The sequence below is a fragment of the Salvelinus fontinalis genome, chromosome 17 (assembly GCF_029448725.1).
Source record: "Salvelinus fontinalis isolate EN_2023a chromosome 17, ASM2944872v1, whole genome shotgun sequence".
In the NCBI taxonomy this organism is placed as follows: Eukaryota; Metazoa; Chordata; class Actinopteri; order Salmoniformes; family Salmonidae; genus Salvelinus; species Salvelinus fontinalis.
Window position 1 is genome coordinate 3602332 of NC_074681.1, and position 22670 is coordinate 3625001.

Genomic DNA, 22670 nt, shown 5'->3' on the forward strand with positions numbered 1-22670 from the left:
CTTCGACCTCATGGCTTGGTTTTTGCTCTGATATTCCTTGTCAACTGTGGGACCTTATATAGACAGGTGTGTGCCTTTCTAAATCATGTCCAATTAATTACATTTACCACAGGTGGACTCCAATCAAGTTGTAGAAACATCTCAAGGATGATCAATGGAAACAGGATGCACCTGAGCTCAATTTCAAGTCTCATAACAAAGGGTTTGAATACTTATGTAAATAACGTATTTCTGTTTTTTATTTTGTATAAATTAGCAAACATTTCTAAAAACCTGTTTTCGCTTTGTCATTACAGGGTATTGTGTGTAGATTTCTGAGGATTTTATTTTCTTTAATCCAATTTAGAATAAGGCACATTCACAAAATGTGAAAAAAGTCAAGGGGTCTGAAAACACTGTACACTCACACACACAAAATATGCACACCAACGCCACACACACACACACACTGGACACACACACACACACTTTCACTCACCACATACACTGTTGCCTAGTGACTTTACCCCTACCTATATGTACAGTATATAGCTACCTCAATTACCTCGTACCCCTGCACATCGACTCAGTACTGGTACTCCCTGTATATAACCAGGTTATTTTCTACTCCTTATACTGTATATAACCAGGTTATTTTCTACTCGTTATACTGTATATAACCGGGTTATTTTCTACACATTATTCTGTATATAACCATGTTATTCACTGTCACTGGATTTAACAAGTGACATCAATAATGGATTATCGCTTTCACCTAGTCAGTCTGTCATGGAAAGAGCAGGTGTTTCTAATGTTTTGTACACTGGGAACCAGTACCGTGTCAAACCGCAGGTGTACGAGGTAATTTAGGTAGATATGTACATATAACTAGGAATAAAGTGACAGATAATAAACAGTAACAGCAGTTTATGTAATGAGTCAAAGTTAGTGCAAAAAGGGTCAATGCAGATAGTCCGGTAGCTATTTATCAAATCAAATCTTTATTGGTCACATACACATGTTTAGCAGATGTTATTGTGGGTGTAGCGAAATGCTTATTCAAGGCTTGGGAGGTATAAGCTTTTCAGAGTCCTGTTGGTTCCAGACTTGGTGCACCGGTACCGCTTGCTGTGCAGTAGCAGAGAGACTTGGGTGACTGGAGTCTTTGACAATTTTTAGGGTCTTCCTCTGACATCGCCTGGTATAGAGGTCCTGGATGGCAGGAAGCTCGGCCCAAGTGATATACTGGGTTGTATGCACTTTGGTAAATCTGACCACAACTCTATCCTCCTGATTCCTGCTTACAAGCAAAAATTTAAGCAGGAAGCACCAGTGACTCAGTCTATAAAAAAGTGGTCAGATGAAGCAGATGCTAAACTACAGGACTGTTATGTTATCACAGACTGGAACATGTTCTGGGATTCTTCCGATGGCATTGAGGAGTACACCACATCAGTCACTGGCTTTATCAATAAGTGCATCGAGGACGTCGTCCCCACAGTGACTGTACGTACATACCCCAACCAGAAGCCATGGATTACAGGCAACATTCGCACTGAGCTAAAGGGTAGAGCTGCCGCTTTCAAGGTGCGGGGCTCTAACCCGGAAGCTTACAAGAAATGCTGCTATGCCCTGCAATGAACCATCAAACAGGCAAAGCGTCAATACAGGGCTAAGATTGAATCATACAGGGCACGACAAAGCCTATTCCCCCTCAGGAAACTAAAAAGATTTGGCATGGGTCCTGAGATCCTCAAAAGGTTCTACAGCTGCAACATCGAGAGCATCCTGATTGGTTGCATCACTGCCTGGTACGGCAATTGCTCGGCCTCCGACCGCAAGGCACTACAGAGGGCAGTGCGTACGGCCCAGTACATCACTGGTGCTAAGCTCCCTGCCATCCAGGACCTCTACACCAGGCAGCGTCAGAGGAAGGCCCTAAAAATTGTCAAAGACCCCAGCCACCCCAGTCATAGACTGTTCTCTCTACTACCGCATGGCAAGCGGTCCCGGAGTGCCACGTCTATTAGGACCCTTACCGATCATGTGCCATGGTGAAACAACTTTGATGGGCTTCAACTCCGGCACCACATTCTTCACCCTCACACATTTCTGGCATGCTAGACAGGGTAATGACCTATAAGCACAAAGTAACATATTGAAACATTTTGTGCTCTCTGATATGACATTCATTGAACACATACTACTTTATGATATAATAGAATGTGATTGATAAACAAAAGGTTATTTCCCTTGCCCAGCTGTCCACCTCCTTGACAATTCCCCGTCAGAAGAAGGAAGCGTAGGTTGATTTTGGCAATCATGCACTTCACTCAGAAATGGCCAGCATGCATCTCGGTCAGCACAACCTCTTTCTCCTCCTTAATAAAAATCACACTCCTGTGTGGCTGGCCATCCTTCCCCCGTAGGTACATACTGTATGATTACCTAACAAGTTGGAAGAGAAGAGTTATTGAAATACTAAAGTCTAAGTACATTTCCACTGCTCTTTCTCTCTCTGAATCTCTGTCCCTCTCTCACTTTCATATTTTCTTTCTCCCCCCCCCCCCCACCCCAATTCAATTCACTAGCTTTATTGGCATGGGAAACACCTGATAACATTGCCAAAGCGAGTGAAGTAGATAATAAACAACAGTCAAATAAACAATATAAAATTAACAGTAAACATTACACTCACAGAAGTTCCAAAAGAATAAAGACATTTCAAATGTCATATTATGTATATATACAGTGTTGTAACAATGTGCAAATAGTGAAAGTAAAAAAGGGAATAATAAATAAACATAATTATGGGTTGTATTTTGTTCTTGTTTGTTTGTTTGTTATTATGTAGGTATTACAGACTGGGTCAGGGAGAGGTTGAAAATGTCAGTGAAGACACTTGCCTGCTGGTCTGCGTATGCTCTGATTACGCATCTTGATAATCCGTCTGGCCTTGTGAATGTTAACTTGTTTAAACTTAATCACATCGGCTAAGCCAGATCACACAGTTGTCTGGAACAGCTGGTGCTCTTATGCATGGTTCAGTGTTGCTTGCCTTGAAGTGAGCATAGAAGGCAATTAGCTTGGCTGATAGGCCCAGCGTCACTGGGCAGCTTGCGGCTGGGTTTCTCTTTGTTATTCATGATAGTTTGCAAGCCCTGCCACATCCGACGATCATCAGAGCCGGTTTAGTAGGTTTTGATCTTAGTACGGTATTGACGCTTTGCCTGTTTGATTGCGTAGTGGGATTTCTTATAAGTGTCCGGATTAGTGTCCCGCTCCTTGAAAGGGGCTGATCTAGCCTTTAGCTCAGTGCGGATGTTGCCTGTAATCCATGGCTTCTGGTTCGTATATGTACATATGGTCACTGTGTGGACGACTTCGTCAATGCATTTATTAATGAAGCCGGTAACTGATGGTGGTAAACTCCTCAATGACATTGGATGAATCCCGGTACCTATTTCAGTCTGCGCTGGCGAAACAGTCCTGTAGTTTAGCATCCGCTTCATCAGACCACTTCCGTATTGAGTGCGTCACTGGTACTTCCTGTTATAATTTCTGCTTGTAAGCAAGAATAACGAGTATGGAGTTGTGGTCAGATTTGCAAAATGGAATGCGAGGTAGAGCTTTGTATGTGTGTCTGTGTGTGGAGTAAAAGTGATCTATAGTTTTTTTCGCCTCTAGTTACATTGCTGGTCGAAATGAGGTAAAACGAATGTCAGTTTTACTGCATTAAAATCAGCGGCCACTAGTTGCATCGCCTTTAGATGAGCATTTTCTTGTTTGCTTTTGGCCCTATACTGCTCGTTGAATGCGGTCTTAGTGCCAGTATCGGGTTTGTGGTTGTATATAGCTGCGAAAAATATATGAAAACTCTCTTGCTAAATAGCATGGTCTACAGTGAGCAGAACGTAGAGAATTCCTTAATATTAGAGATAGCGCACCAGATTTTGTTAACACAGAACACACACCTCCCTTGAGCTTACCCGGTGATGCTGTTCTGTCCTGCCAATGCATCGAAAAAACAGCTTTATATATATTTTCCATGTCCTTATTCAGCCGCGACTCCGATATTACAGTTCTTAAGGTCCCGTTGATAGGATAGTCTCGAACGGAGCTTGTCCTGTTTGTTCTCCAGTGACTGTACGTTCGCCAATAGAACGAGGGTAGAGGCAGTTTATGTACTCGCCAATGTAGTTTTGTCAGGGTGCCCGCACGTCGGCCACTCTTACGCCACCTTTTTCTTTTCTGAGTCCGCGTGAGCAGTTTGTCCTGATCCTCTGACTCTTTCTAGTGGTAATCTTCATCCTAATCGAGGTTAGTGATCGCTGTTTTGATGTCCAAAAACTATTTTTGGTCATAGGAAATTATGGCGGAAACATAACCTACAAAAAAAACACACAAAATGGAAGAATTGGTCAGGAGCCTGTAAAACACCTGCTATCCAATGCAGCACCATTACTGCAGTCACTGATTGTGGGTCTTTCTTTTCCCTGTACTTATTCACTTGTGACAGAACAGAACATGTTACAGTAAAGGACTTTTTACTGTGTGTTGTGTTTTTGGTTTATATTTGTGTATGATTTTTTTGCCTAAATACGTAATTTCGTCAACTTGGAAATGAGTGAAATTACGTTGCTCCTGAGTTCAGTATAATGTACTACATATCCCATGAATCAAACAGCGCGAAACTCGGAAATAGAATGGAAATGGAGAGATGGAAATCCCATTGGGCAAGAATAGAGAAACGTATCGACCAATCGGGTTGACGTTGTCATGCTGCGTCACGCGGTTGCAAAACTAATCGTCATGCAATCCTTTCTCGAAGTCGGAGTGTGATGCCGCGTTTAAAATTCACGAGGAACTTGGAAATCTCCGACTTCAGTGCGTTCATGACAACTGGGAACTCGGGAAAAAACGAGCTCCGAATGTAAAAAATCGTTTTGAACGGTCATCCAACTCGGAACTCTAAGTCGTGAAGTCGGGCCTCTTTCTAAAGCTCAGACTTTCCGATTTGAATATCACTGACCTCATGATTTAACCTCGTTTTGTCCGTGTTCCCAGTTGTCTTGAAAGCACCATATATCGAGAAACCTGCCTATTTTCCTCGAAAGTAGGTAACGTCACGATTACAAAGCAATATACAATGTTACAGAGAACCAATTAATTATCTCACATCTCGGAAAATATTTGTAATGTTATACTTGTTCACGAAATTGATGCTAATGGTGGGTTTTGGAGCTAGCGCCCAATTGACCCCCATTCACTCCTTGGAGGACAGCTCTCCTTATCCCAGAATAGCTCAGAATTCACTGCGATCCCATTGACGACGCATGGACAATATACACAAATCCAGTGGAGTTTCCCATCTCCTTAAAAGTATCTCTGTTTGGTTTGGGCGGGTCGTCACTAGTTACCACAGCCACAAAGTAAGAAACCCCACCTATTTCTACAATTTATATTCTTAAAATCATATTTGAAACCTAACCTTAACCAGAATGCTAACCGTAAACCTAAACTTAAATTAAGAAAAGAAAGCACATTTTCGTTTTCATTAATTTTTACGATATAGCCAGTTGACGATAGACAATTTTGACTTTGTGGATATGGTAACTAGTGCTAACCCAGAAGGAGTTGCAACATTTGAAGTATCAAGAAGAAACTATTCAACCTAGCTACCTTGCTGTTTCTATGTGTACGTATGAATCTTTATGAATATCAGTATTTGGAACCTAACTACTATACTACTTTAGCAACGTTAGCAAGTTAGCTACCTAACGGTTAGCCAGCACAGAGTAACCGATGCAATTCAAAACACGCTGTAGAATTATCGGTAGCTTTCTAGCTAGCGAGCTAGCTACGGTTGTTATACCAGAAAGCACGCCGTACATCCCATATGCGGATGTAAAGTGAATACGAAAATCTATCAAAACTAGTCAACTGTCTCTAATCTCATATGTTCATGTTTTATTTTTAAATATCTGATGAGACCGATCTCTAGTAGTGTTGTCAGCTAGCTAACGGCTAACTAGCTAACATTATTTATTTGAAATTTTGCATGATGAAATCTTTTGAGATGCACGATCTCGTTTTCAAGATGCAAATGGAAGGTGTTAATCCTTTGAATGGCCAGAGTTTGGTCTAGTAACGCAACTTTCAAATTCACAAGCTGTCAGTGTTTAGCTAGCTGGCCAGATGTTTGCTAAGATGTTTCCTTGGTGCTAATTACTAGCCTACACATTTAATGTTTACAACCATCTCGGGAAATTGACATGGCTGTTATTTGATCAACACAAAGAATAAACCTGTTATCTTCATGCATGGTTCCACCACAGCTCAAGATGACAAGCATTTCCCTCCTGAGGAGTTGAAGCGCTGGAGCTCGCCTGGCCTTGAACATGAATTCACCAGAGGACAGTTCTTCCTTTTCCACTCAGAAGACCTCAAATTGGACCGACCACCAAACATCCACTCCACAACCAGGACTTAGTCCTGCTAGCCCAGTTCAAACACCTGTTTCAACCAACCCTGCTAGCCTGTCTCAATCACTAATTCCACCCCAGATACAGAGGACCACAGAGAAAGGAACCTCTGATGCATCACAGCCACACAGTGAACGGCGCAAGAGGGGGAGGCCACCCAAAGACAAGAAACCTTATACTGTCCCAGAACATCAGATCCAGTCCACTTTAGATTCAGACCCATGTTCACAGCCAGAGGAACAGCGTAACGAAGGGTCCCATCTCAGTAGTCCATCTGTAGAACAAGGAGATACAACCAGCCATAATGTTCTAATTGCTGGAGATCACACATATTCACTGATTAGAGAGCTAGAGTCTGAACCATTTGTTTCACCCCAGAAACAGAGGACCACAGAGAAAGGAACCTCTGATGCATCACAGCCACATGGTGAACGGCGCAAGAGGGGGAGGCCACCCAAAGACAAGACACCTCATACTGTCCCAGGACATCAGATCCATCAGGCCCTAACAGATACACACCCATGTTCACAAACAGAGGCTGAGACACAGTCCTTGACACCCAACTCACCTGCGCCTGGCCTTGAGGACAGGTGTCCGGCACCGGTGACAAAGAGGAAGTATACAAAAGAATCGGAGACCCCTAAGGTAGACCAGCCGCAGGAGACTGACCAGTCACAGCAGACCGTAAGAAATTGGAAGAAGACATCTAAGGTAGTCCAGTCACAGGAGACTGACCAGTCACAGGAGACTGACCAGTCACAGGAGACTGACCAGTCACAGGAGACTGACCAGTCACAGGAGACTGACCAGTCACAGGAGACTGACCAGTCACAGGAGATGAACCAGTCACAGGAGATGAACCAGTCACAGGAGCCTGACCATTCGCAGGAGCCTGACCATTCGCAGGAGCCTGACCATTCGCAGGAGCCTGACCAGTCGCAGGAGATCCAGTTCCATTCAGATTCAGACCCATGTTCACAGCGAGAGGAACAAACGAATGCTGTCACAGTGACACATCCCCTGTCATCCAACTCACCTGTGCCTGAGGACAGGTGTCAGCCACCTGATGCCCAAACAGAGTTTGAGACACAGCCTCTGTCACCTGTGGGCACCTCTGAACTACCATCCCCCTCCAAGGATTTCCAAAGGGTACAGCGTAACGAAGGGTCCCATCTCTGTAGTCCATCTGTAGAACAAGGAGATACAACCAGCCATAATGTTCTAATTGCTGGAGATCACACAGATTCACTGACCAGAGAGCTAGAGGCTGAACTATTTGTTTCACCCCAGAAACAGAGGACCACAGAGAAAGGAACCTCTGATGCATCACAGCCACACGGTGAACGGCGCAAGAGGGGGAGGCCACCCAAAGACAAGACACCTCATACTGTCCCAGGACATCAGATCCATCAGGCCCTAACAGATACACACCCATGTTCACAAACAGAGGCTGAGACACAGTCCTTGACACCCAACTCACCTGCGCCTGGCCTTGAGGACAGGTGTCCGGCACCGGTGACAAAGAGGAAGTATACAAAAGAATCGGAGACCCCTAAGGTAGTCCAGTCACAGGAGACTGACCAGTCACAGGAGACTGACCAGTCACAGGAGACTGACCAGTCACAGGAGACTGACCAGTCGCAGGAGACTGACCAGTCGCAGGAGACTGACCATTCGCAGGAGACTGACCAGTCACAGGAGATTAACCAGTCGCAGGAGACTGACCATTCACAGGAGACTGACCAGTCACAGGAGATCCAGTCCCCTTCAGATTCAGACCCATGTTCACAGCGAGAGGAACAAACGAATGCTGTCACAGTGACACAGCCCCTGTCATCCAACTCACCTGTGCCTGAGGACAGGTGTCAGCCACCTGATGCCCAAACAGAGGTTGAGACACAGCCCCTGTCACCCAGCCCACCCGTGGGCACCTCTGAACTACCATCCCCCACCAAGGATTTCCAGAGGGTACAGCGTAACGAAGGGTCCCATCTCTGTAGTCCATCTGTAGAACAAGGAGATACAACCAGCCATAATGTTCTAATTGCTGGAGATCACACAGACTCACTGACCAGAGAGCTAGAGGCTGAACTATTTGTTTCACCCCAGAAACAGAGGACCACAGAGAAAGGAACCTCTGATGCGTCACAGCCACACGGTGAATGGCGCAAGAGGGGGAGGCCACCCAAAGACAAGACACCTCTTACTGTCCCAGGACATCAGATCCATCAGGCCCTAACAGATACACACCTATGTTCACAGCCAGAGGACCAAACAGAGGCTGAGACACAGTCCTTGACACCCAACTCACCTGCGCCTGGCCTTGAGGACAGGTGTCCGGCACCGGTGACAAAGAGGAAGTATACAAAAGAATCGGAGACCCCTAAGGTAGACCAGCCGCAGGAGACTGACCAGTCACAGGAGATCCAGTCCCCTACAGATTCAGACCCATGTTCACAGCGAGAGGAACAAACGAATGCTGTCACAGTGACACATCCCCTGTCATCCAACTCACCTGTGCCTGAGGACAGGTGTCAGCCACCTGATGCCCAAACAGAGTTTGAGACACAGCCTCTGTCACCTGTGGGCACCTCTGAACTACAATCTCCCTCCAAGGATTTCCAGAGGGTACAGCGTAACGATGGGTCCCATCTCTGTAGTCGATCTGTAGAACAAGGAGATACAACCAGCCATAATGTTCTAATTGCTGGAGATCACACAGATTCACTGACCAGAGAGCTAGAGGCTGAACTATTTGTTTCACCCCAGAAACAGAGGACCACAGAGAAAGGAACCTCTGATGCATCACAGCCACACGGTGAACGGCGCAAGAGGGGGAGGCCACCCAAAGACAAGACACCTCATACTGTCCCAGGACATCAGATCCATCAGGCCCTAACAGATACACACCCATGTTCACAGCCAGAGGACCAAACAGAGGCTGAGACACAGTCCTTGACACCCAACTCACCTGCGCCTGGCCTTGAGGACAGGTGTCCGGCACCGGTGACAAAGAGGAAGTATACAAAAAAATCGGCGACCCCTAAGGTAGACCAGTCGCGGGAGACTGACCAGTCACAAGAGAGTGAGAATTTGAGCAAGAGGAAGCATGCATCTAAAAGGTCACAGACCTCCAAGGTAGCTCAATCACAGGAGACTGTCCAGTCGCAAGAGACTGTGAGAAAGTGGAAACATACTAGAAAGTCACATAGCCATAAAGTAGACCAGTCACAGGAAACTGTGGGAAATAGGGAGAAGACATCTGAAATATCGCTGAAACGTAAGCTACAGTCACAAGTGGAGACTGTAAAAAAGAAAAAATATACTAAGAAATCAAAGAGCCGTAATGTAGTCTTTGCCAACCCCGTCTCACTCCCTGTGCTATCTGCAGAACTCCCCCCCAGCGTTTCCTCTTCCACACACAACCCTCCTGCTGTCCCAAAGAGAAAACATAGAAAAAAAACACAGAGCCACAGGGTAGACTCTGAGATCCTTTCTTCATTCCCTGTTCTATCTGCAGAACTCTCTTCTGGCCTAAAGAGGAGCCTCTCTCCTACTCTCAGCCCTCCTGCCGTCTCTTCCTCGACAAACACACCTAAGAGAGTCAGAACGACAAACACAAACACACCTAAGAGAGTCAGAACGACAAACACACCTAAGAGAGTCAGAGGCAGAACTAAGGTGGTCCAGCAGCAGATGTTTCTTAGCTCCACCCCAGGCCCCAGATCCTCCATAGGAACAGTCAACCCCTTCTCTGTCTCTCTGTCTCCCCTGGTCCCCAGCTCTAAGCCAGACAGCCCTCAGAACGCCTCACCTATCACCTGGAAGCTGTTAGAACATCTAGACAAGGTACTGTATCTTTATCAACACTGAGTCGAAACAGACGTGACGTTATGCACTGAGAGACAATTTGCCTTGACAATGGAGAATCTCCATTGAAAAGGAGTTTTAGTCCAGGCTTATTCTCTGTAGAGTAGTAAATGCTTAAACTATTCAATATTCAGTAACTTTCCCTCTTTCAGAATCCAGAGCCAGACGGAGCTGTACCCAGCAGTAAACCTTGGGGTAAACCCAGAGGTCGACCAAGGAAGGACCCGGCTGGAGTGAAGAAGGCGGCTGTAGTGAAGGGAGTGAAGAAGGTGGCTGTAGTGAAGAAGGTGGCTGTAGTGAAGGGAGTGAAGAAGGTGGCTGTAGTGAAGAAGGTGGCTGTAGTGAAGGGAGTGAAGAAGGCGGCTGTAGTGAAGGGAGTGAAGAAGGCGGCTGTAGTGAAGGGAGTGAAGAAGGTGGCTGTAGTGAAGAAGGTGGCTGTAGTGAAGGGAGTGAAGAAGGTGGCTGTAGTGAAGGGAGTGAAGAAGGTGGCTGTAGTGAAGGGAGTGAAGAAGCCGGCTGTAGTGAAGGGAGTGAAGAAGCCGGCTGTAGTGAAGGGAGTGAAGAAGGCGGCTGTAGTGAAGGGAGTGAAGAAGGCGGCTGTAGTGAAGGGAGTGAAGAAGCCGGCTGTATTGAAGGGAGTGAAGAAGGTGGCTGTAGTGAAGGGAGTGAAGAAGGCGGCTGTAGTGAAGAAGGTGGCTGTAGTGAAGGGAGTGAAGAAGGTGGCTGTATTGAAGGGAGTGAAGAAGCCGGCTGTAGTGAAGGGAGTGAAGAAGCCGGCTGTAGTGAAGGGAGTGAAGAAGCCGGCTGTAGTGAAGGGAGTGAAGAAGCCGGCTGTAGTGAAGGGAGTGAAGAAGCCGGCTGTATTGAAGGGAGTGAAGAAGCCGGCTGTATTGAAGGGAGTGAAGAAGCCGGCTGTATTGAAGGGAGTGAAGAAGCCGGCTGTAGTGAAGGGAGTGAAGAAGCCGGCTGTAGTGAAGGGAGTGAAGAAGCCGGCTGTAGTGAAGGGAGTGAAGAAGCCGGCTGTAGTGGAGGGAGTGAAGAAGCCGGCTGTAGTGGAGGGAGTGAAGAAGCCGGCTGTAGTGGAGGGAGTGAAGAAGCCGGCTGTAGTGGAGGGAGTGAAGAAGCCGGCTGTAGTGGAGGGAGTGAAGAAGCCGGCTGTAGTGGAGGGAGTGAAGAAGCCGGCTGTAGTGAAGGGAGTGAAGAAGCCGGCTGTAGGGAAGAGAGTGAAGGACCCGGCTGTAGGGAAGAGAGTGAAGGACCCGGCTGTAGGGAAGAGAGTGAAGGACCCGGCTGTAGGGAAGAGAGTGAAGACTCAGTGTGGTAAGAAGGTGAAGACTGCAGCAGAGGGAGGTTCCCAGGCCTGCAGCTCAGAGGGGCCTCCAGCCAAGCACAGACGTAGAAGCAGGAAGGGTCTTACAGCAGAGGGAGTGGAGAGAGTCGGGCTGCAGAGCGACGACAGCACCAGCTCTCAGCCAATCCAATGCTCCAGACCACGGTTTGAGCTACTGGAGTTGGACTCACCGGACGAAGACACAGGAGATGCCTCCCTGTCCTCAAACCTGTCCATCGAACTGAGCCTACAGGAAGACCACTTGTCATCACTTCCTCTTGAAGAGGAGGAAGAGCAGGAGGATGAGGAAGATCTGCCCAGTTTCTTAAATAACACAAGTGAGTTAGTGTGGATGGTTGATAAACTCCCTCCCTGACATGACGCCTGCAAAAATTGTACATTGTTTTTAAGTACACTGAACAAAAATATAAACGCAACATGCAAGAATTTAAAAGATTTTACAGTTCATATAAGGAAATAAGTCAATTGAAATAAATGAATTAGGTCCTAATCTATGGATTTCACATGACTGGGAATACAGACATGCATCTGTTGGGAACAGATACCTTAAAACAAAAGGGAAGAGGACGTGGATCAGAAAACCAGTCAGTATCTGGTGTGACCACCATTTGCCTCATGCAGCGTGACACATCACCTTCACATAATTGATCAGGCTGTTGATTGTGGAATGTTGTCTCACTCCTCTTCAATGGCTGTGCAAAGTTGCTGGAAATTGTCGGGAACTGGAACACGCTGTCGTACACGCCGATCCAGAGCATCCCAAACATGCTCAACGGGTGACAGTCTGAGTATGCAGGCCATGGAAGAACTGGGACATTTTCAGCTTGCAGGAAATGTGAAAAGATGACATGGGGCCGTGCATTGTCATGCTGAAACATGACGTGATGGCGGTGGATGAATGGCTCAACAATGGGCCTCAGGATCTCGTCACGGTATCTCTGTGCATTCAAATTGCCATCGATAAAATGCAATTGTTTTCGTTGTCCGTAGCTTATGCCTGCCCATACCATAACCCCACCTCCACCATGGGGCACTTTGTTCACAACGTTGACATCAGCAAACTGCTCGCCCACATTTGAAACTGGGATTCATCCATGAAGAGTACACTTCTCCAGCGTGCCAGTGGCCATCGAAGGTGGGCATTTGTCCACTGAAGTCGGTTACGACGCCGAACTGCAGTCAGGTCAAGACCCTGGTGAGAACGACAAGCATGTAGAATAGCTTCCCTGAAACGGTTTCTGACAGTTTGTGCAGAAATTTGTTGGTTGCGTAAACCCACAGTTTCATCAGCTGTCAAAGTGGCTGGTCTCAGATGATCCAACAGGTGAAAAAGCCAGATGCGGAGGACCTGGGCTGGTGTGGTTACACATGGTCTGCGGTTTTGAGGCCGGTTGGAAGTACTGCCAAATTCTCTAAAACAAATTTAGAGGTGGCTTATGGTAGAGAAATTAACATTGCATTCTCTGGCAACAGCTCTGGTGGACATTCCTGTAGTCAGTATACCAATTGCACGCTCCTTCAAAACTTGAGACATCTGTGGCATTGTATTGTGACAATTGCACATTTTAGTGGCCTTTTATTGTCCCCAGCACAAGGTGCACCTGTGTAATGATCATGCTATTTAATCTTGATATACCACACCAGTCAGGTGGATGGATTATCTTGGTAAAGGAGAAATGCTCACTAACAGGGATGTAAACAAATTTGTGCACAAAATTGGAGAGAAATAAGCTTTTTGTGCTTATGGAACATTTCTGGGATCTTTTATTTCAGCTCATGAAACATGGGACCCACACTTTACATGTTGCGTTTATATTTTTGTTCAGTATATAAATAATTATTTGTCTCTTTCAGAGCCGCTGTCCATAACAGAGGGAATATGTGTTTGGTGCAAATTTAGAAACTATCCTTTCTGGCCGGCAATGGTGAGTGTGGATCTGTGCTCCCAACAACATGAAACGATGAGATGTGGTGGGGACATGTTAGAGCTGACAACAACTCTTCTCCTCAGGTGAAAAGCGTGAACCGGAAGATGAAGAAAGCCAGCATTGTGTTTATTGACAACCTGCTGTTTGACAAGAAGAGGATACGAAAAGGGTAGGAACCCCAAAACTCTGTTTAACCCATTTCCACTGTCATTCTTTAGTAATGAACCTTTGTTCCGATATTAACCATGTTTTTTTCCGTTTCTTTTCCAGCTTCTCTGTGGCCCTAAAAACATTGAAGCCTTTTGACTGTGAAGAGGCTGATCAGCTTGTGGTAAGGTTTTTAAACTCTTTTATGAATACTGTCTCCATACAACTAATATATAGTATAGATACAGCTGTTTTTGTATATGTATTCCTGGTGACTGGTGTGTTGTTTGCTGTCGTCTGTAGTGTAAAGCCAGAGAGAGTTATGATGCTGCCATCAAATGGTGCCTGGAGCTGATCGCCGACTATAGAATCCGTATCGGTAACCAATTCTACTACGCTTCTCTTAGAATGAGCACTGTGCGCCTGTTGTCCGGACCCTGATGAAGTTCATTATGTGTGTTGTGTTTTCCTTGATGTTTTGTATTGTCTTTGCAGGATGTGGCTTCACCGGCTCCTTCATTGAATACTTTTCTGATGACATAAGTAAGTTCATGTCTATTAGATGTTGGCACTTTGCTATTCAATGTTTAACTTCAGTCCAATGCTGCCTGTTCTTAATTTAAGATGGTCATTATAGTACAACAGAATCTATTCTCTAACTGACCTGACTAAATATAATATGTGTGAAATGCTTGATAATGTATGTGATATCAACAGAGAAGTATGTTTTCTGGGTGATTTTAAATATTGACTGGCTATCATCAAGCTCAGGGAAAAAAACTTCAAACTGTAACCAGTGCCTGCAACCTGGATCAGGTTCTCAGTCAATCTACCAGGGTAGTTACAAACAGCACAGGAATTAAATCATCAACATGTATTGATCACATCTTTACTAACGCTGCAGCAATTTGCTTTAAAGCAGTATCCAAATCCATAGGATGTAGTGATCACAATATAATAGCCATATCTAGGAAAACCAAAGTTCCAAAGGCTGGGCCTAATATAGTGTATAAGAGGTCATACAATAAGGTTTGTAGTGATTCATATGTTGACGATGTAAAGAAAATTTGCTGGTCTGTGGAGGGTAATGAGGAGCAACCAGATGCTGCACTTGACGCATTTATGAAACAACTTATTCCAGTTACTATTTAGCACGCACCCACTAAGAAAATGACTGTAAAAACTGTTAAATCCCCTTGGATTGATGAGGAATTGAAAAATGTATGGTTGAGAGGGATGAGGCAAAAGGGTATGTCAGTTAAGTCTGACAGCCCCACTTATTGGCAAACGTATTGCAAATTAAGAAATCATGTGACTAAACTAAAGAAAAATAAACTACACTATGAAACAAAGATAAATTATATAAAGAATGATAGTAAAAAGCTTTGGGGCACCTTTAAAATTAAATTGTGGGGGGAAAGCCAACTCGGCTCCTTCATTCATTGAATCAGATGGTTCATTCATCACAAAGCCCACTGATATTGCCAACTACTTTAATGACTTTTTAATTGGCAAGATTAGCAAATTTAGGGATGACATGCCATCATCAAACACTGACACTACACATCCAAGTATATCGGACCAAATTATGAAAGACAAGAATTGTACTTTTGAATTTCGTAAAGTCATTGTGGTAGAGGTGAACAAATTATTGTTGTCTATCAACAATGACAAGCCACCAGGGTCTGACAATCTGGATGGAAAATTGCTGAGGATAATAGCAGACGATATTGCCACTCCTATTTGCCACATCTTCAATATAAACCTACTAGAGAGCGTGTGCCCTCAGGCCTGGAGGGAAGCTGAAGTCAGTCCGTTACCCAAGAATAGTAAAGCCCCTTTACTGGCTCAAATAACCAACCAATCAGCCTGTTACCAAACCTTAGTAAACTTCTGGAGAAAATTGTGTTTGACTGAAATGACTGCAACACTCAACAAAGAGCTGCAGTTAGTTTCAGAGTGGGTGGCAAGGAATAAGTTAGCCAATGCTATTTCACAGTAAACAAATTGACAAATTGACAACAGAATTTCAGCATGCTTATAGGGAAGGACACTCAACAAGCACAGCACTTACACAAATGACTGATGATTGGCTGAGAGAAATTGATGATATTATTATTGTGGGGGCTGTCTTGTTAGACTTCAGTGCAGCTTTTGACATGATTGATCATAGTCTGCTGATGGAAAAACATATGTGTTTTGGCTTTAAACACCCTGCTATAATGTGGATAAAGAGTTACTTGTTTAACAGAACACAGAGGGTGTTCTTTAATGGAAGCCTCTCAAATATAATCCAGTTAGAATCAGGAATTCCCCAGGGTAGCTGTTTAGGCCACTTGCTTTTAATTTTTTTTACTGACGACATACTTTGAGTAAAGCCAGAGTGTCTATGTATGCGGATGACTCAACACTATACACATCAGCTACTACAGCGACTGAAATGACTGCAACACTCAACAAAGAGCTGCGGTTAGTTTCAGAGTGAGTGGCAAGGAATAAGTTAGCCCTAAATACTTCTAAAACTAAAAGCATTGTATTTGGAACAAAACACTCACTAAATCCTAAACCTCAACTAAATCTTGTAATAAATAATGTGGAAATTGAGCAAGTTGTGATGACTAAACTGCTTGGAGTAACCCTGGATTGTAAACTGTCATGGTCAAAACATATTGATGCAGTAGTAGCTAAGATGGGGGGAAGTCTGTCCATAATAAAGCGATGCTCTGCCTTCTTAACAACACTATCAACAAGGCAGGTCCTACAGGCCCTAGTTTTGTCGCACCTTGGCTACTGTTCAGTCGTGTGGTCAGGTGCCACAAAAAAGGACTGAGGAAAATTGCAATTGGCTCAGAACAGGGCAGCACGGCTGGCCCTTGTATGTACACAGAGAGCTAATATTAATAGTATGCATGTCAATCTCTTCTGGCTGAAAGTGGAGGAGAGATTGACTTCATCACTGCTTGTATTTATGAGAGGTACTGACATGTTGAATGCACCGAGCTGTACATTTAAACTACTAGCACACAGCTCAGACACCCATGCATACCCCACAAGACATGCCACAAGAGGTCACTTCACAGTCCCCAAGTCCAGAACAGACTATGGGAGGCGCACAGTACTACATAGAGCCATGACTACATGGAACTCTATTCCACATCAAGTAACTGACGCAAGCAGTAAAATTAGATTTAAAAAAAATAAATAATAATAATTTAAAAAAACACCTTATGGAACAACAGGGACTGTGAAGCATCACAAACATTGGCACAGGCGCATGCATACACACACACACACACACGATAACATATGCACTATACATACAGTTGAAGTCTGAAGTTTACGTACACCTTAGCCAAATACATTTTAAACTCAGTTTTTCTACAATTCCTGACATTTAATCCTATTAAATTCTCTGTCTTAGGTCAATTAGGATCACCACTTTATTTTAAGAATGTGAAATGTCAGAATAATAGTAGAGTGATTTATTTCAGCTTTTATTTCTTTCATCACATTCCCAGTGGGTCAGAAGTTTACATACACTCAATTATTATTTGGTAGCATTGCCTTTAAATTGTTTAACTTGGTCAAACGTTTCGTGAGCCTTCCACAAGCTTCACACAACAAGTTTAGTGAATTTTGGCCCATTCTTCCTGACAGTCAGGTTTGTAGACTTCCTTGCTCGCACACGCTTTTTCAGTTATGCCCACAAATTTTCTATAGAATTGAGGTCAGGGCTTTGTGATGGCCACTCCAATACCTTGACTTTGTTATCCTTAAGCCATTTTGCCACAACTTTGAAAGTATGCTTGGGGTCATTGTCCATTTGGAAGACCCATTTGCGACCAAGCTTTAACTTCCTGACTGATGTCTTGAGATGTTTCTTCAATATATCCACATAATTTTCCTCTGTCATGAAGCCATCTATTTTGTGAAGTGCACCAGTCCCTCCTGCAGCAAAGCACCCCCACAATATGATGCTGCCACCCCTGTGCTTCACGGTTGGGTTGGTGTTCTTCGGCTTGCAAGCGTCCCCCTTTTTCCTCCAAACATAACGATGGTCATTATGGCCAAAAAGTTATATTTTTGTTTCATCAGACCAGAGGACATTTCTCCAAAAAGTACGATCTTTGTCCCCATGTGCAGTTGCAAACCGTAGTCTGGCTTTTTTATGGCAGTTTTGGAGCAGTGGCTTCTTCCTTGCTGAGCGGCCTTTCAGGTTATGTCGATATAGAACTCGTTTTACTGTGGATATAGATACTTTTGTACCTCTTTCCTCCAGCATCTTCACAATGTCCTTTGCTGCTGTTCTGGGATTGATATGCACTTTTCGCACCAAAGTACGTTCATCTCTAGGAGACAGAACGCGTCTCCTTCCTGAGCGGTATGACGGCTGCGTGGTCCCATGGTGTTTATACTGGCGTACTATTGTTTGTACAGATGAATGTGGTACCTTCAGGTGTTTGGAAATTGCTCCCAAGGATGAACCAGACTTGTGGAGGTCTACAACATTTTTATTTTTTCATTTTCCCTTTTGCTTGACATCATGGGAAAATCAAAGAGTCACAGAGTTTGAAGGTAGGCCTTGAAATACATCCACAGGTACACCTCCAATTGACTCAAATGATGTCAATTAGCCTATCAGAACCTTCTAGAGCCATGACATAATTTTCTGGAATTTTCCAAGCTGTTTAAAGGCACAGTCAACTTAGTGTATGTAAACTTCTGACCCACTGGAATTGTGATACAGTGAATTATAAGTGAAATAATCTGTAAACAATTGTTGGAAAAATGACTTGTTTCATGCACAAAGTAAATGTCCTAACCGACTTGCCAAAACTATAGTTTGTTAACAAGAAATTTGTGGAGTGGTTGAAAAACGGGTTTTAATGACTCCAACCTAAGTGTATGTAAACTTCCGACTTCAACTGTACACATGGATTTAGTACTGTAGATATGTGGTAGTGGTGGAGTAGGGGCCTGAGGGCACACATTGTGACTGTATTGTAATATTTTGTCAAATTGTATAAACTGCCTTAATTTTGCTGGACCCCAGGAAGAGAAGCTGCTGATTTGGCAGCAGCTAATGGGGATCCATAATAAATGCAAATAAAGGTGACGGATGGATAAATAACCTGCCTGATCCACCAACAGGCTGTCCTGTGAGGAGACGTTATCCTCAGAGTACCTCTGACCTCAACTTCCCCAGTAAGCTGATGTTGGAGGAGCAGTTTTTAACCTCTGACCTTGGGGAGGAAGAGGAGGAGGGCAGCGGCCAGCAGGAGGAGGAGAGGAGAAGGAGGAGGAGGAGGAAGCTGCTGCCTGACCGCTCCAAGGCAGCACGTAACCGTGCCAATGAGAAACTGGTGGACTTCATCATTAAGCAACGCCGGGTGGAGACACGCCTTCTAGTGAGTAACCATGCCGATGCTTCCCTCACTCTCCCAGGCACTCAATAGGTTCTCTTCTCTGTCAGTATCAGATTTTCTCCCTTCATTCCCCTCTCTCCCTCATTTCTCTTTCTCGCTCTTTCCCTCCTTCCATCCTCTCTCTCCCCATCTCCATCTCTCCCCTCCAGGGTGTGATCAGGTCTCTCTAATATATGATAACTTCTCTCTCTCTCCTCCAGGGTGTGATCAGGTCTCTCTAATATATGATAACTTCTCTCTCTCTCCTCCAGGGTGTGATCAGGTCTCTATATATATGATAACCTCTCTCTCTCTCCTCCAGGGTGTGATCAGGTCTCTATATATATGATAACCTCTCTCTCTCTCCTCCAGGGTGTGATCAGGTCTCTATATATATGATAACCTATCTCTCTCTCCTCCAGGGTGTGATCAGGTCTCTATATATATGATAACCTATCTCTCCCTCCAGGGTGTGATCAGGTCTCTCTAATATATGATAACTTCTCTCTCTCTCCTCCAGGGTGTGATCAGGTCTCTCTAATATATGATAACTTCTCTCTCCCCTCCAGGGTGTGATCAGGTCTCTCTAATATATGATAACCTCTCTCTCTCCTCCAGGGTGTGATCAGGTCTCTCTAATATATGATAACTTCTCTCTCCCCTCCAGGGTGTGATCAGGTCTCTATATATATGATAACCTCTCTCTCTCTCCTCCAGGGTGTGATCAGGTCTCTATATATATGATAACCTATCTCTCCCTCCAGGGTGTGATCAGGTCTCTCTAATATATGATAACTTCTCTCTCTCTCCTCCAGGGTGTGATCAGGTCTCTCTAATATATGATAACTTCTCTCTCCCCTCCAGGGTGTGATCAGGTCTCTCTAATATATGATAACCTCTCTCTCTCTCCTCCAGGGTGTGATCAGGTCTCTCTAATATATGATAACTTCTCTCTCCCCTCCAGGGTGTGATCAGGTCTCTCTAATATATGATAACTTCTCTCTCTCTCCTCCAGGGTGTGATCAGGTCTCTCTGTATATGATAACCTCTCTCTCTCCTCCAGGGTGTGATCAGGTCTCTCTAATATATGATAACTTCTCTCTCCCTCCAGGGTGTGATCAGGTCTCTCTAATATATGATAACCTCTCTCTCTCTCCTCCAGGGTGTGATCAGGTCTCTCTGTATATGATAACCTCTCTCCCCTCCAGGGTGTGATCAGGTTTCTCTGTATATGATAACCTCTCTCTCTCCCCTCCAGGGTGTGATCAGGTCTCTCTAATATATGATAACCTCTCTCTCTCTCCTCCAGGGTGTGATCAGGTTTCTCTATATATGATGACCTCTCTCTCTCCCCTCCAGGGTGTGATCAGGTTTCTCTATATATGATGACCTCTCTCTCTCCCCTCCAGGGTGTGATCAGGTCTCTCTAATATATGATAACCTCTCTCTCTCTCCTCCAGGGTGTGATCAGGTCTCTCTGTATATGATAACCTCTCTCCCCTCCAGGGTGTGATCAGGTTTCTTTGTATATGATAACCTCTCTCTCTCCCCTCCAGGGTGTGATCAGGTCTCTATATATATGATAACCTCTCTCTCTCTCCTCCAGGGTGTGATCAGGTCTCTATATATATGATAACCTCTCTCTCTCCTCCAGGGTGTGATCAGGTCTCTCTGTATATGATAACCTCTCTCTCTCCCCTCCAGGGTGTGATCGGCGGGCAGCAACAATCCAAGTGGCTGCGATGGTTCCTGGCAGCCAGTCGGTCAGTAGTGGACACCTACCTGGAGGATGAGGACCAGCTGGACCAGGTGTATCAGTACCTGAGGGGGGTGTATGAGACCGCCCCCCTCACCGCCCCCTGCCTGGCTGACGTTGACCGCATACGTCTCGTACTGGACGTCCTCTTACCTGAGGTCACAATGCAATAGGAAACAACTTTATTGTCCATCGACACACAAATTTATTTTTGCTGTGTGTGTTTTATATTCCCCTTTACTGTTGAATTAGTTTAAATTAAATTATTCTAAAGTTTTCTTCTCCTGCAGGCTATTATCTATGCCATAGCTGGAGTGGACAAGTTGTCACTGGTGAAGGCAGAGGACAAATACCTAAAAGGGCCCTGTCTGAGTAAAAGGTAAGAGAGGAGTAGTGTGTGAGCCCACTGTACTAAAGCCTAGGCATTAGCTTGTGGAGCTAACCCAAGTCAGGTTTAACACACCAGTTCCCACATCTGTTTTCTTGTCCCTCCTTCCTGTCCTCAGGGAAAGAGAGGAGTTTGATTGGATGATCGAGCAACAGATGAAAATGAAAGCATCGATCGGTCAGCGTCCTGTGCACTGAACACCACACTGCCTACTTTGGCTTCCAGCCGTCAGACTTCAGCCGAGATGAAATCCCAGGGCGTGTTGTATAGTGCTTTACCTTCAAATGTCATTTCTGATTGAGACGACATCTGCAGCGTTTTACCGTGAATGGGAAAATCCTGGGAGGACGTACACCGCGGTTTAGACCCACTACCACAGTATTTTGTCCATCATGGTTGCCCGTTAAGGCTGGATTACTGTAAATTCTGTAAATACTTGTCTATTTTTATATGGAAAAGGAATGTCTTTTTTTTTTTTTAATAATAATATTTTAATTCCTCTTCCTGTGTGAATTCCTGTCTAATTATGTGGCTATGTAAGGTTAGCTTGTCGATACCTTCATCTATACCTATTTCTTGGTGACAGGCATATAACATTCTGAATGTGAATCATGTCAGCTCAATAAAGCTTCCTCAGTCATCTAGTTTGCTTCTTATTGGTATATTGAGTCCCAAATGGCACCCTATTATTTTCATAGCGCACTTCTTTTGACCAGGGCCCAAGTATAGTGCACTATATAGGGAATAGCGTGTCATTTAAGACACAACCCATGACTTGCAATGACAGTACAGGAATGAGACTGTTCCCCCATGACAGGTCAATAATGAATGCATGCAAGTCTGGTAATGGATTTTATTTATAAATTTATAACTACAAAAAAATATGTTGCTTGTCTAATGTCTCATCAATCATGGAATTCACAAGGCACTTTCTGGTTGCTATGCTACAGGTGTTGGTGGATTTACTCATGCAACTCCAGTCAATCTGTGTCATTGTAAAATACCAACTCCTCTCAGGCTTGGAAAACAGCCTTCAGAGACTACCAACATTTTGGCAAAACATTTCAATATAATTCTTTAAGTTTAAACAGCATGTACAGTGCTTTGAATGTAATACACAGAAAATGCCACCTTTAGCCATATTGCTACAATCACTATGGTGAGACACTGATGAAAAACAGTTAATTAGCTGCTTCTCACTGAGTTGAAAGCCGGAGAGTGAGTATGTGTGTGTCTCAAATCCTCCTGGAATCCAATGTCTTTAAAGTCCAATAAGGGTTGTCCTCTCGTTCGCATACCAAATGGCACCCTGGATAGAGCCCTGGTCAACAGTAATGTACTATATAGGGAATAGGGTGCCA

The 22670-nt window shown here is 44.5% G+C and overlaps 1 protein-coding gene across 4 annotated transcripts; it reads left to right on the forward strand.

Annotated features, from left to right (window-relative positions):
• Positions 1 to 5303: 5303 nt before the first annotated feature.
• LOC129813585 (microtubule-associated protein futsch-like) lies at positions 5304 to 21949 on the forward strand. 4 transcript variants are annotated; one of them, XM_055865914.1, is made up of 13 exons: positions 5304 to 5677; positions 6318 to 10313; positions 10487 to 10798; positions 10916 to 12002; positions 13540 to 13610; positions 13697 to 13782; positions 13884 to 13944; positions 14064 to 14139; positions 14256 to 14303; positions 18912 to 19168; positions 20870 to 21079; positions 21212 to 21300; positions 21428 to 21949. In XM_055865914.1, exons 2-13 carry the CDS (start codon positions 6381 to 6383, stop codon positions 21504 to 21506), a joined length of 6309 nt encoding a protein of 2102 aa, XP_055721889.1. In that variant the 5' UTR covers positions 5304 to 5677; positions 6318 to 6380; the 3' UTR covers positions 21507 to 21949. The 4 variants fall into 4 exon arrangements, with proteins under 4 accessions (XP_055721889.1, XP_055721887.1, XP_055721888.1 ...); XM_055865912.1 differs by having other exon boundaries at positions 10487 to 10603; positions 10667 to 12002; XM_055865913.1 differs by having other exon boundaries at positions 5360 to 5677; positions 6318 to 7109; positions 7176 to 10313; positions 10487 to 12002.
• Positions 21950 to 22670: the final 721 nt, after the last annotated feature.